This window comes from Thamnophis elegans, chromosome 5 (genome assembly GCF_009769535.1).
Source record: "Thamnophis elegans isolate rThaEle1 chromosome 5, rThaEle1.pri, whole genome shotgun sequence".
Lineage (NCBI taxonomy): Eukaryota > Metazoa > Chordata > Lepidosauria > Squamata > Colubridae > Thamnophis > Thamnophis elegans.
In genome coordinates this window covers 56,710,441-56,725,615 of record NC_045545.1, presented here as the reverse complement: position 1 = coordinate 56,725,615, position 15,175 = coordinate 56,710,441, and the positions used below count along the sequence as shown (strand labels likewise).

At 35.1% G+C, this 15,175-nt stretch overlaps 1 protein-coding gene across 2 annotated transcripts in view; it reads left to right on the top strand.

Annotated features, from left to right (window-relative positions):
* PLXNA2 (plexin A2) overlaps positions 1-15,175 on the top strand; it is a 443,424-nt gene that overhangs the window by 329,910 nt on the left and 98,339 nt on the right. For both annotated transcript variants that reach the window (XM_032217579.1, XM_032217580.1), the window contains one exon: positions 13,160-13,277. In XM_032217579.1, the coding sequence (XP_032073470.1) occupies positions 13,160-13,277 (118 nt within the window). The remainder of the gene's footprint in view (positions 1-13,159; positions 13,278-15,175) is intronic.

The following is a 15,175-nucleotide window of genomic DNA, read 5'->3' as shown; positions in this document are numbered from 1 at the left end:
GGCAGATGTAGTGGAAAACTGATCTTTTCATTACCTATTATTGTGGAATACATTTCTTTATCTAGTAATAGAAAGCAAACAGATATAGAGAAGGTTTCTTGTAATAGCAATGGCCACTGGATCTCTCTGCAGGACCAGATACTGCTAACCATGTAATTAGATTTTTATTAACACTTGCAAAATACATTGATTATTGTGTCACAGTTTCATTAGTTATTATAAATGTATATCAATATATAACTATAACAATAAATTGGAAATAGCCTTCAACAAGCCATTTCTTCATGTGCAGATATATATTTTCTTTAGCTATATTTTTTATAAGGGAGCTATAACTGGAAAAAAATCATATGCTTTTGTACAACATACTTGTATAGGAATTGAAAAGGCCTAAAATAGGTGTCATTTTTAGAATTTTTCTAAGATGAAAATATTCACACTTTAATTTGTACCAAATACAGTTTTATATCAAATAGGTTAACTTTATTCATTTTAGGCTTATGTTATGGCTAATAGTATCTTGTTCTATCTGGAATTATGTAATTGCGTAGGGCAAGAAATTTTGAATGAGCTCTTCATACACTATTCTCAACTGTATAATTGTTTTCCATAATTTGGAATTAAAAAGTTTAATTAAATTTTATTAAATATAATAGATAATTCCAAAACTAACGGGTGATTTTCTTTTATTAACAAAGATCAAGCTGTTCTTCAAAATATGTTTTAGTCTCTCAGAATCCTTAGCCTGGTTGCCTTAAGTCTGGAGGTATCATTATAAGAGTAGAGAAGGATGCCAAAACACTCAGAGGATACTAGAAAAGAGATTCTTCTCAGGAAATCTTATGATTTTTCTAAATTATCAATCATTATCAATCAAGATTTTTGAAGTACCTGGGGCAGAAGGCAGTTGAAGGCTCAAAAGAGTGAACAAGCAGCATAAATAGAAGAAATACTTAGATCAAACAAGGATGAGACAAGAAGATACAAGACCCCAAGGGAGAAGTATGGGAGAAGTGCCAAGAAGTCAATAGGAGTGGAGATACAAAAATGGGCAAGAGATGAAGGATAAATGTAGAATACTGTTTAATATAGGAGTTGTTCTATTAAGAACTAGTATAAAGATAGAAACTGGAAATGGGAAAAATTTAACTTGGAAATTATTTTATTAATGATTAGAAAATAGAAGCAGAAGTTAGAAATGTGGACATGTAAACAAGGATAAAGTAATTTGTTTAATTGAATAATGAATATTGAATAATTAAGAAAAGTACACCTTATGATTATTTGGAGGATAATGGTTATAAATGTGATCTCCATATGATGTCTATAATATTTGATATTATCAATTGATTATAGACAAAACTGAACAGAGGATTTAACTAAATATGCAAAATTCTTTAATAAGGATAAGTGAAGACAATGGTGAATAGGATCTGAGAACAATTCATAATTATTGTTTGTACAAGATTTATTATCTGTACTTAAAATTGTACCGAGACAGTACACTGTTATTGTGAATATAAAAAAATTGATATACAACCCAAGAAAATTGTACAATAAAAAATAATAATCCCCCCCCCCCCAAAAAAAAGACTTGCAGTATCTGGCTTAATTTGAAAAAAAAACCAACAGTGTCAAATACAGCTAAGCTACAGACAAGAATGAAGCCTTAGCTTAATTCTACCTCTGGGTTGGTTCCTACTAGCTTCAGCTCTTATACTTTCAAGGCTGCTACTACCACCTCTAGTTTTGCTAATTAAAATAATGGTTGAAGTTCATCCATCGTGTTCTTGATAAAATTGGGCGGGAAAAACAATAAACTCGCAAAGGCAAAAACTATTTCTAACATGATGATATCATAATATTCAATTTACCTTCTGCAACCTGGATTTGATGATGATGGCCTATATTCAGAGTCAAGAGGGTCAGATGTCATTATTGGGATAGTAATTTGAGAGATGTATAGGCAAATTGACATGTTTGCAAAACATGCAGTAAACTTTGAGAAGAACTATCTCTTTAAAATTGCTATAGGAACATATTTTCAACATCAGGGAAGATCAAGATCTCTTTTCTGATGTAGGCAGTTTCTCTGATGCATTGACAGGCAAGCCTTCACATCATCAGTCTTTCAGCAGAATATTGTGAATTTCTGCTCATTTCATTTTAGTTACCAGTTGGATCAGTCAGGGGGACCTAGAACCAAGATAGCAGAATCTGAGTCCTGTAGTCTTTGGCAGCATTTCAACTCAATTTAGTATGCCCTTTGTGGATGTTTTTTGCATTGCCAATCAACCACAAAAGCAATCACAGCATTGACTATCAGATATCCCCAGAGTCTCTTATATGCTCATCCTGCTGTTCCTCTAATTTCCAGAAAGTTAACGCATGTATGTTATGTTGAAACTATAATTATCTTTTGAATCTGGGTGCAATAAAAGTGGCCCTCATGTTTAGCAGGGCAAGTATGTATCAGATCTAAAAACCCAAAACTTCCTGGATTAGAAGTGAGAGATTAAGATCTTGCTTGTCAGATCTCAATCTCTGATTTCTAATCCAGAAAGCTTTGGGTTTTTAGATCTGATACATACTTGCCCTGCCAACATGAGAGCCACTTTTATTGAACCCAGACTCAAAAGATAAATTAGTTTCAAATCCGGAGATTAAGCAGGTAGCCCATTTACATTATAATCAGGATTCCATCCAGGACATTCCTTTATCTATTTTTATAGTTTAACAGTGGTCCTATTTTGGGTGACTCAGTCTATAACACCTATTTATGAGCTCACCTGGAAGATATTGTAACAGTACTGTAAAAGAAAAAGTCTCCCTATTGGGTTTTCAGTAGTGATGTTTTTCATGTCTTGGTTCAATAGACCCTGCATTCTTAACAATTTTACCTGGCAGGTGTTTTGAATATTCTCTTATGTTGGATTGTATTTCATGTGTTTCTGTAACATTTCATCAGTGTACCAAAAACTTTCTTCCAGTGTCTTCCTTTTGAAATGTTGTTATGTACACAACATCATCCTGGAATTTCCATTTAATGTTAAAACATTTAAATGATTATATTTTATGAGTTACTTTCATCTAGAAAATGGCTTCTGGGTGCTATTATTTCAGCAATATCTATAGATGATATTACCCTTTTACTTGTTGTAAAAGGTTTTTTTTCTCAACCAGATCCTTATCTGTTACTGCTTAGCTTTGATTCCAAGAGATGCTTTTTTCTGCTTACAGTGAAATAATATTTCTTCTTTAATAGAATTTCTTACTTTTTAGCAATATAGTCAGACCTAAACATATTTAATAGAATTCCAATATGTAGTGTTCAGCAACAAGCAGTCTTTACAGATAATGAGAAGTGACAGTTATCAAGTGTCATGATCATTTGTCCCATTTATAATGATGTACTTTAAGTGTATTTGGGGTGACTTCTGTAGATCTATTTGCAATGAGAGATGATCTCAAAAGCAATCAAAGCTTCATATTATAACAATGAAGTAAGTATAAAATATCATTGTTCCTTCTTTAACCTGAATCATTTCCAGATTACTATGGTTAAACTCCCTGAACTGTTGGGTAATCTAACTTTCCTTTCAACTTTAGTCAATTCCCTTTCACCTTTCAATTTAATATCAGTTCAAATATCTCCTCCACTGCCCTTCTCTATCAACCTCAACTGACTCCAACTGAGAACCTAGAAGTACCCCTACTTGAAGTCAAAGTGATTAACTCTTTGTCACCAGCAGTGGCATAAGCAAGTTCCATGACTGTGATAATCAAACAATGTATAAATTATACATAAACAGGTTTCCATAATATTGGTACTATGACACCCTTTATTTCAGAAAAGAGTTATGTATTGCCAGGAAAAACTAATGTTCTTTTCATGGATCCAGTGAAGTTGTTTCTTCTTTTCCTAGGAGACAATAATTGTTTTTTGTCTTATTTCCACCCATATACTAATATATTTTATTAATTAATTTATTTGATTCAACATCAATTTTTCTCTCTTTTTGGTTCAGTCTTCAGTCTTCGTCCATTTACTTTTTTTACCGTGCATATCCACTTTTCAGCAGCCATCAGCTCAAAAAAGCATACCTACACTGATTTAATGCAGTTTTTCTTTCTTTCATATAAAACATATGCACAAATGTCAAGCCTAAATCTAACATGCAAAACAATAAAATCAATGACTTTTTAATAGAATGCATGGGATATGAAGAAATTCTGGTGTAAGTGTGCCTTTGTATGCGTGCACATGTGCACACAGGAATACATGTTACTCCAAAGTTAAATATACTGGTATACTTTTCCAATGGCACCATTGCTTTGTGTAGCAATGTGTGCCTGAAATTCCCCATGCCTTTTGCTATATATTAAAACTAATATACTGTTCTAGTTTACTGCATTCTGCCTGATGTGTTCTCAGTGTGCATGAGCATTTTGAAATGGGGCTACTATTTCCCTGGCAGCATTCTACTTCTCTTTCTTGCTTCTAGACATCCTTAACAATCCTCTGCTTCTTTTTATAGTGCCAACATGACCCATAAGGCACATTGTTGGGGTGGAGGAAGCATATGTTACCAATAGTTTATGCTTAATTAACCCTTGATTAATCAGTTCCCGGATGACTTCTGAAGGCAGTTTCCAGCACAACGATCTGCATGGTTCTAAATTCCTGACATTTCTACTTTTTTATTCCACTGCACTGTGCTTGTCAAGCCAGATTCTCAGCTAGTATAAATTCAGTGGCACCCCAGTGATCTAGGCTATGCCATCCCAGACTGGGAAAAACTAGATTGTTTAGTTCAAGGATTAAATGACCCTTTAAAATGTTTATTTATTAAGCATTTTGTTTTCCGCCCAAGTCTGGCCTCCTGTTTTGCTAAGCCACTTTCGTTCAGAGAAACCTTGTGGTTTACGTTCATTATCCTCCCCACTCCGATTGGAATGCATCCAGCCATGCTGCCAGATGCAGGCATCCATTTGTTAAGCATGCAAGGCAGTGACAGCAGTTTAATCCAAACAGGCCTCTGCAGGAGTCAATTCATTTATTTCCCTAAGAAAAATGTCAGGTAAAAAATTAGAAAACAGGTATGTAACAAAGGACAGGCAAATAACCCCTTCCACAGTGACACGTATCCCTGTATTTGTTCCTTATTTTGTTTGTTTTTGTAGCATTTCCGGGGGGGGAGGAAAGGGGGGAGTGTATTGAAAGCAGGATTATGCTCATCCATGCAGGAAAGAAAAGAAAGACTATGTTGCCATTGTATTTTCATTAACTAAAAGCATTAGCGGAAGCATAGCCGGGTTAGTCTCTGATGGCAAAAAGCAACGAAGGACTTGGGGAACTGTACACTCTGCACGTATGTAGCGTGAACTAAACATGCATTTGGTTTACATGCATGATGTGGAAAAAAAGAGGGAAATGACACAAAGCATACACTTGACTGGGATCAATTTTAGGAATTTGGGTGCCCTGTGCAGCACCAAGTTAGGACTGGTCTCTTTCTAACTTTGCAGATCAAAAGTGGAATTCATACAGAATCTGAACCAGGGTGAAATTCAGCAGGTTCTGACAGGTTCTGGAAAACCGGTAGCAGAAATTTTGAGCAGTACGGAAAACCGGCAAATGCCACCTTTGGCTGGACCCAGAGTGGGGTGGGAATGGAGATTTTGCAATATCCTTCTCCTGCCATGCCCACCAGGCCACGCCGACAGAACCAGTAGTAAAAAAATTGAATTTCACCACTGATCTAGGTAAAGATGCATCTAGTATAAACATACTGGATTCACAGCCTAAATACAATTTTTTTAGTGAGCTTTTTCTCTATATATTTTTTTACAGAGACACTCTTCCCTTGGCAGCAAGAAAGAAATTGGTTTCATTTTTTGAAATGCTATTTCCTTTCTTTTCTGCCCTGCAAATATTGTTTTCAGTTTATCCTCTGTATGCTAAGAGAAAATATCCTAACCATTCTGGCCTTTTAGACGTGTTCCTTTCTCAAAATGGGAGGAAATTGTTCATCAGTTTTCTCTCCTTTCTTGCTGGGTGGGCTCTGAAATTTGAACCTGAAAAAATTAACTCAAGGGTCCTTTTTGTGCTTTACTTTTGTGCTGTTTTGTCTACATTTTCCTTTTCTGAGCATTAAGTAAATATATCCTAGACATATCTATACGTTTACAATACTGTTGCAGCAATTGTCTCTGTGTCAGCTGCCTAAAGAAAACAGAATAATAGAAAATCTATGGAATCTACTGAAGGGCAACAATACAGGCTAAATACAGACCAGTCATTTTCCAGGGAGGTGATAGTCATAAGTCCCTTAGACGCAGTAGGCATCTTTTTCATGTTCATCAGTGATGGTTACTGGAACAGAGTGGTTTTTTTTTACTTCTTAAACTTTGCAGCAGCTTCTGTCATTGCTTGTCACATCTATAGTGTTCCTCTTCTATTGCTTGCCCAGTTTTAGAGTAGTTTTAGAGTATTTGGAGTATACAGGGGGAAAAGGCAGAAAGTATAAAAAACCAGCAGCAACAGGGAGCAGGGGATCATCACAATATGCAGAGTGCAAGGTGGGAAGGGTTGGTAAGTAGTTGTGTGGGCATTCACAGTTAGCAGAAGCTTTTACATAAAACAAAAGTGAGTTGAATATAGGTAGTTCTCAACTTGCTCACTATGGAGCATTTTTGTTGGAAACTGGAAGTAAACAACGGCTTTCAGCAAAAAATGTACATTGATTCACATAGCACAGGATGCTGCAAACAGCCATAAATGTATGGCAGTTGTGACTGTGACTGGGGGCGGGGGGCAGAGGCACCTCTCAGAACTTCAGGATTGGATCATAAGCACCTTTGGTCGTGGGTGTCTGTTGTAACTTCAAATTGTCACTAAGCAACCAGTCATAACTTGAGAACTACTTGTAGAACCTTCTGAGTAATCCAGCCCTATGATCCTATGATTTGATATAACTTGACCTCCCTGTAACAATTATTTATTGTTTCTGTTATTGCAACATGTACCAACACTGTGAATACCTTCTAGCAATTCAATTCTTTTTAGACTGTGTGGGATGAGAGTGTGAGACTTTTGAAGCTCAAAGGGCTAGGCACTGCTTGAGTTCTGTTTTGAACACTCCTATTAGTCAGTTGCAGGAAGAACTGATGAGTTCATGGGGTTCTCTTGCCTGTTCACTATATTCAACTCCAGCAGAAGAAAAGATAACTGAAGGTCAGTTTCAGATTGATTTGTGAGAAACTTTGGAATTAACGTGGAGTGAAACAGTGCCAGTGAAAGTGCTCTCGGTAAATAGATAGAAGCTCTGCCTTTGTGTTTCTAAAGGCCAACAGAGAGATTTCTTATGGTCAATGTTAAATCTGCTAAGAGCTATTTATAATAGCAGAATGGCACGGCAGAGTTTTCTATGGAATAATTGTGTGTTCTGTAGTAGCTTACTGCTGCTCTGGCAACAACTCATAAGCAAAGAGGTCCTTGCTATACTTGTTTATTTATGGCACTTTCTGAAATGCAATCCTACCAGTTCCACATGGAAAAACAGATTAATAAAAGATAAATGAGTACTGCTAGAAAGTAAAAAAAGGACAATTGTAGCTATGCTATACTCCATGTTTAGTAATCCGCCTTTCCTTTTACATCCAAAAATCTATGTCAAGGGGAAGGTCAAAGGGAGCATGGTGATACTTACTGCAGCCCCATTGTAGCCCCATTCCTTAAACTGCATGCATATACAGAAACACAGAGATATGATTGTAGTGGTACAACTGCTATACTTTTTTGACAGATATGACATCTTCTCACTCCAGGGATGCCAATGCTCCTGGAGCTTTTTCACAAGAGGGCATTCTGGAAAATGGACTGCCCTTCTCTTTCCATCAGAGAACTTAGGGAGCGACTGTACTGCTTCCCCCTCTTTTTCCTTGTATTAGAACCTTTTTCCAGGCAGTCTTTCTCATCTTGTTTTCTTGGCATCTTCTAAGGCACTAAGGCTCTTTGTTGGATCATTCTTCCCTACATGAAAGAGGAGAAAGGATTAATAGTTTGTGATTAATTTAGTAAGCCTCTCAGTCACATCTTTGATCTTTGCTCCTAGGAGATTGCATACTTCCATTTATAGATTGTATACTCTATAAATTGCTGATTCCGTTCTTCTGATAAGTGTATCATTTTCCTCACCACTACCACACACACCTTTTTTTGGGGGGGTGGGATTCTGGTCTACTTTCTTTACGCTTAATGATATTCCTCCTCCAGATGTCGGTATGGTTTCTTCAAGGGGAAGGATATGAAATGGATTGCGCAGCTCCAGTGGGGCGGGATTGGACTGGACTGGGTGGTCTACCTCTAAAAGGGTTTTTTCTGGTAGTTGTCATTTTTTTCTGATAGTTTTCAGAAGCTCAAGAGATCTCAATTGCTTAAATCTCAGGTCACTTCTTAGAATCAACAGATTTAGGAGCAGTCCACACCAGTAATAAAATCACTTACTACAGATCTTGGTTTGGAATGTACATGGAGAAACATTAAAAAAAAAACTGTTTCTTCATGTACATTCCCCACTAAGCACAATTTCATCCGAGAGAAAATCTTAGCCTTTTCCTGTCATCAAATATATCAATGTTCTATTTATAAGGAGTATTAAAATGAGATTTACCCACTTGCACTCTAAATTGGTAGAGTCCTTTCTAATAATTTACATCAGTTTTAGTCTGCTGCAGCTAGATTTCATGCTGTAACAATTCTATCTTAAAGGAAATATAATTGCTAAATGCTAATAATTATAAGAGAGCTAGTAATAAGGTCATGGGAGGAAGAAACCTTAGTTTTCTTTTTCACTTGCCTTCTGCCTGAAAAGTGAAGTGGGTGGAACCACAGTTCTGTCAATGCTAGCAAATATTCATATTTTAATTTATGAGTTCAGGGATTCTGGTTTGAGGGAGCAGTGCACACTATTGTGGGAGATTCTGTTCCTAATTCATTATAGGCAAATCACAAAATTGCTAACCACCTTGGTTGTCTCTTCTTAAAAAGCAGAAAAGCTATATGTTCTTGCCTGGAGTGGTGTGGAGGTCCTAGTGCTTATAAAGTACCTTTTGATCCTCATATAAAAGATTCTATAGAAGAGCAAAGTAATATTATTACTGTAATAGCTTGGGGCTGTGCACTAATGCCATCATAAGCTAGAGTAAGAATAGGCTGCTTAGCCATTATACTTTATATGCCATATTGTTTCATTTTATTTTTAGAAGGGGGATTATTAAAATTATCCTCTTTTGATAATACTAGGAAACCCTGATTTTATAATCACAACTCTAATTAGTACTTTCAAGCTTTCAAAGATTCTTAACATCATTAGAACATTTATTCTGGGCAGATAATATTAAGGATCGCTGCTTTTTCAAGTTGAATCCAGATAAAAGGCCTCTTATAAGGATTCTGTGGGCAGGTTGGATTCTGAGACAGTATTGATTTACCATCCTTTGTCCTTGCTATCTATCAATGGCAATTAGGTTAATATTGGTAAAGAGCCACTTAACAAAGTAATCAGACCCCTAGACTCTTCCAAAAGCACAATTTCCTATCAGGTTTACCTGTGGTTCTTGCCTGGCATGAATTAATATTTCTATCTCAGATTAGAAGATCCATAGGAATTAATGTGCCATCTTTAATTTTATACTAGTCAGTGGATGTTTTTATTCAAAGATAGCATGACAAATTATTGTTATAAGTGACCTTTAAAAAGAGGTCTAGGAGTTGTGAGTGATACTAAAACTATATAAGGAGATATTGAATAATGGAGGAATGATGGCTGGAATTTTGATTTAACTAAGGAAATACGAACAACAAAATAGGTAAAAAACACATCTTTGAATATTATAGTGATATGAAAGGGGGAAAAAGTTAAAATAGGAATTGTAAATAGTGGGGAATAATAATAATTATATATTAATATGTTAAGATATACAAAAAGACAGAAAGATGGTTCAGAAATGAAAGGTGATAATAAAAGGCATGTATAAATAATATGAAATAATGGGAATGAAATGTAATATTTAGGAATAATAAGACTATGTTTATGTGTACTGAAATGTATGTTACCCAGTTACCACACCACTCACACATTGATATGTATAAATAATATAAAATATAAAAATTTGATTAGAAAAATAAGAGGTCTAGGAGTTGAAAAGAGTTACTGGAAAACACCCAGGTTGGGTAAGATTGCTATGTCATTGTGCCTTCAGAAAATAAAAGTGGTGCCCTCGATAGTAAATTGTTAAGGAAAGGAGCCTCAGATTGGAGAAAACTCTTTCAAAAGTGCAAGCAATTTCGATAAGAGGGGGCGGAGAAACTAGCAGAGGAAGCCCAGTATGACTGTGCAAAAACTTTAATGGAGATCTGATAACAAAAAGGATACAAATAGGAAATGGAAAGAGAAAAAATATTCTAGAATTGTAGAAATGGTATTAGAAAGTCTAATGCTCAAATTGAACTCAGATTGGCAAAATATGCTAATAGTAAGAAAATCGTATTTGTAATAAAAGTCTGGATATATTCAAAATAAAGGGAAAAGAAAGGAGGGAACAAAGAAAATAAATCAAGTTACCAGCTGCTTAATGAGTATGGCAAAATGTTAGCACGCAGCTAATAAAAAACAACTATTCAAGAGAAAGAGAGTAGGACTAAAGTTTAACATTAATGAAAAAACTTGGCTAGCGAATACCTATTTAGCCTGAATGAATTTAAATCTCTAGGTGCAAATTAATTGAATTTAGGGCATTAAACAATTTGCTAATTATATGATTGTGCCATTGAATATTATCATTTTCAAAGCAAAAACATTTTCCCATTGGAAGGATTCTTATAATTAATTCAAAAATCATATTTCAAAACTATTTTAGTCCACTAATTTCCTAAGATCTAATTACCCTTTTCTGTTAATTCAAAATATTTTTTTTAAGTTTAAATTTGTATTTAAAACTTTTTTTTCCTCTAAGGTTTGAAATTCTCAGGCCAGGCTAAGAAAGACATAGATCAAGCCAACCAAAGTTCAGAATCTTCGGAGACTAAACTTTTACTACTCTCCCCCTAGCCTATATATCCTGAGAGATTCTAGGGAGTGGCTATCCTAAGTCTTCTTTTTTCCAATTCATCTCCAGGCTGTATCGCTTCCTGTCTTAACCCCTTCCTTGGAATGTGCTCTCTCCTTCCTGGGAAACTACTATTTCACCACAGTCCATCACATCACACCCTCCCCCCCTCCAGGCTCAATGCAAGCTCTAAAGTTGAGTGCAGAAACTTACCCAGTACTGTAAAACATGTCAATCCAAAGGTTCCTGATAGCTGAAAACCTGTTAATAAGAAATTCACAAAATTGATTGAAAAAGAAGCATGTGAAGTGAAGCCAATGTCCTTTTAAAGGCACCAACCATGGGTTGAGCAAAAAGTTGACTATTCCTTCATCTCCCAGGACCCCATATTTGCCAGAGATTGCTGTCTTGCAGTCTTCTCAAAAAAAGTAATTTTATGGAATACTTGTAGGTTATTTAAAGCACTCATCCAGATACAAATTGCAAAGAATCTACTCAACAGTTTTCTTTTGTTTTTGCAGTGATTGTCAACTCCACTTTTAGCAGAGCTGACCTCAGTTCACAATATCCTCCCTGGAAGTCTTATACTTTGTCTATCTCTGACACAATGCCTGTTATTATGCTTTCTTTTCCAAGGATAAAATAGAGTAGATTTCTTCAGGATAATGTTGTGAGCACACAAAGCTGAGTATAAACTTTATAAAAACTTTAACTGAATAATATAATACTGAATAAGTCCATTGGGATCAGAATTTCTGTTGCTAAGCAAGGCAGCTATTAAGTGAGTCATGGCCAATTTTACAATCATTCTTGCCATGGTTATAAAGTGAAGCATTGCAGTTGTTAATTGATTCATGCAGTCATTAAGAAAATCTGGCTACCCCACTCAATTTTTCTTGTTAGAAGCAGACCAGCAAGTAAAGCAATTATGACCCCAGAATGCTGCAACCGTTATATACATGCCAGATGCCACCCAAATTTTTATCAAGCGACCATGGGGATGCTGTGACAGTTACAAGTGCAAAGACCAATTTTAAGTCATTTTTGTCTCTGCCATTGTAACTTTCAAACAGTTGTGAAATGACTAATTTGCATTCAGGACTATCCTTAGTAGAAAGCAAAAAAAAAAAGGGTTATTCCTTGAGTCTGAAAGCATAAGTTTCCTATTGACATACAGCACATTGAATTAACCATCATCAGACACATAAAATCACAATAGCAAGGAAACCCACAGGAAACAGAAACACACATTCACTTTCCATGTTTCTCTTCAGTTTGTACAGTTATGGTGACCAATCGTGAACATGTGTGACTTCAAGGTTATTAGGCAATATTAAATTACAAATCCAGACACACTACATGTACACTTAAACATATTCAGGATCTACACTCAGGCCTGTAAATTTTGGAGGAATCTATATGTATATTGTCCATTTATATGCCATTAAAGCATAGATGCTAATGCAGATGGCCACAGTCCCATTTTTTTTCAAAATATTTATTGAAGATGTAAAGAGAAGCTAAGAGGAGGACCATTCATTTATGTTCACAACACAGTTACTTGTTTGAAAACTCATGTTTTCTCTTCAAATATATCATATTCACGATTTATCTCAAAATATTATTGCTTTATGTCAATTTAACTCATTCTCTCATCACTATTAGAACATTCTAATGTGGACAAATGTGACAACTCTATCATATCTTATTAAGTGTGCCTGTTGCTGATTAAACTGCAACCTACAATGAGAGCTGTTCTCATTATTGACCTCATCCATTACTTCAAGGACTTCACACTTTCTTTTCAATAATATAATGCATTTGCCATTTGTGCTTTGCTTTCCACTCAACTTTACAGCTTGCAAAATTATATCTAATTCTGACTTTCTCTTCTGTTAAATTACCGCATAGGAAAAAAAAGAAGTCTTCAAAATTAGCTCATTCATCAGACCAGAGCATCAGCCATACTATTATGGCATGAACAATGTGCATATATATAATAGCATTTTTCTTATTATGGAACTCACTATGGATTTTACATTTTCAGAATTGTGTGTGAAATGGGGCAAGCTGAGCCTGACATTAGCTCTGGTCCTGCACTCCTCTGTATTGGAGAATGCAAATCAGAATTTGTGGCCAAGTCTGCACAACATTACACATTTGTGGTAAGTACCCTACAAGCCATCCTTGTTACTTGATTGATAAACATAGACCAAATACTGTAAGCAGTACACAAAATAGTCCTTTCTTTTTCTACCAAATAAAGAAGGGCTGGCAGGATCCCGAGTAGTTAACATGCTATTTATTAATAGGTTCAAATTAGAGTATGTCCAATGTGGCATTTTATATACTGATATCATGGTTTACTTCTTTAAGTCACTTTACTTATCTTCAACTCTTTTTCGGTAATCATAATGAAAATTTATCCAAGGATGAATAACTGCAGATGCCTCACCTCAAAGCTAGTCCCTAGGAAGAAAAGTAAAATATAAATCAAATCCATTAATTGTAATGAAAAAATGAGAAAATAAAATAAGTTGCCCAGATCTTATGAGTTTTTCCCCTCTTCCCTTTTTGACATCAAGTCATTGTGTGAAAATGAAGGTATTCTATTCAAATAATAGTATTTGGAGCCAATGGTATGTGAGGTTTTTTTTCCTAATTCTGAGTCATGGCATAATTATTTGCCAGTGGCTATGTTAGTTTGTCTTTAAATTCTGCTTGCACTGGCTGAACTTATAAGTCTGACCATAGTCTTATACTGATATACAACTTTTACATTGTTTGACTAGATCTTTTTTTAATTTCTTTGCTCATAAAATCATGACACCTGGGAGAAAGTATTTCTAGCACTAAATGCTTTAGGTAATTTCTTTGACAAACTGTGGCTTTAACTATAATTATTTTTTAGATCTTCTGAGATATAGACAGTGCAACATTTTTGAGATCATCTGTGTTATCCTTCCTTTTCAAACTGGAAGGAATAATGTGAAACTTTATTACTATGGAACTTAATTAACTGGAATTAATCTATGGAACTGCCACCTTCCATTATATTATGTAGATATTAGAACACTATGGAATAATTTTGTTTGGCTAGTTAAAACAAACTCTCTGCCCCTCCATCCTCTCCCCATCTCCTATTTTCTCTTTATCATCCATCTTTCCTTAATGTGAAAGTATTTTCCATTTAAATAACAAATTAACACTAATTCAATAGAGTTTCCATTAGTATGTTTAATCTAGACTTTCTTTTTGTGGTTTTCCATTCCTGAAGCAATCATTGTGCTCTTCTGTTATTTAATTATGAACCTTTTTATTTATATTCTTGAAAGTCACATCTGGGGCTCTTCTTCATCTCTATTTTGGTCTGAACAAGGCTTATTGGGCCTCACTGATTTTGTGCTAACTACTTCCTAGCAATTGCCAACTGTCCACAATTTGTAAAGGAAGCAATAAATAAATTGAATTGCACCTGTTGCTCATTACTAAAATGGAAACTTATTGTAATAATGGTAAATATTGCTAAACAATAATATTATGCAGTAGAGAGTCCCCCTTTTAGGTTCACTAAACATGTTCACATTTATCTGTTTGATTATCTACCTACTTTAGTATTTATAACCATTCATCTATTAAACTGTTGGCAGATACCCTTTCTGTTTCAATTCAAAAGTATGCAAAGCAACAACTGGCTTACATTGGTGATTTATACCATACTTTATAAGTATCAAAAAGTATCAAAAAGCTATTAATGATTATAATTGTGGGCTGGGAAAAGTAGTTTTGTAAATATTTCTCTCAGAAAGTAAAGGAAGACTTGTTTGACCCTCATTGTGCCACTAGAGGCAGATGTACACAGATGTGTATCTGTGTATGAACTGTGTATATGTGTGTATGAATTGTGTGTGTGTATGTATGTATATGTGTGTATGAACTGGAGTTCAAGATAAATATTGAGAAAGTGAGATAATTGCAGAATTGCACTTTTGTAATCTTTGAAAAGTCTTAAGAGTATGCAAGGTCTCAGAAGACATGGAGTTTCCTCTTTCCCATTTTCCAA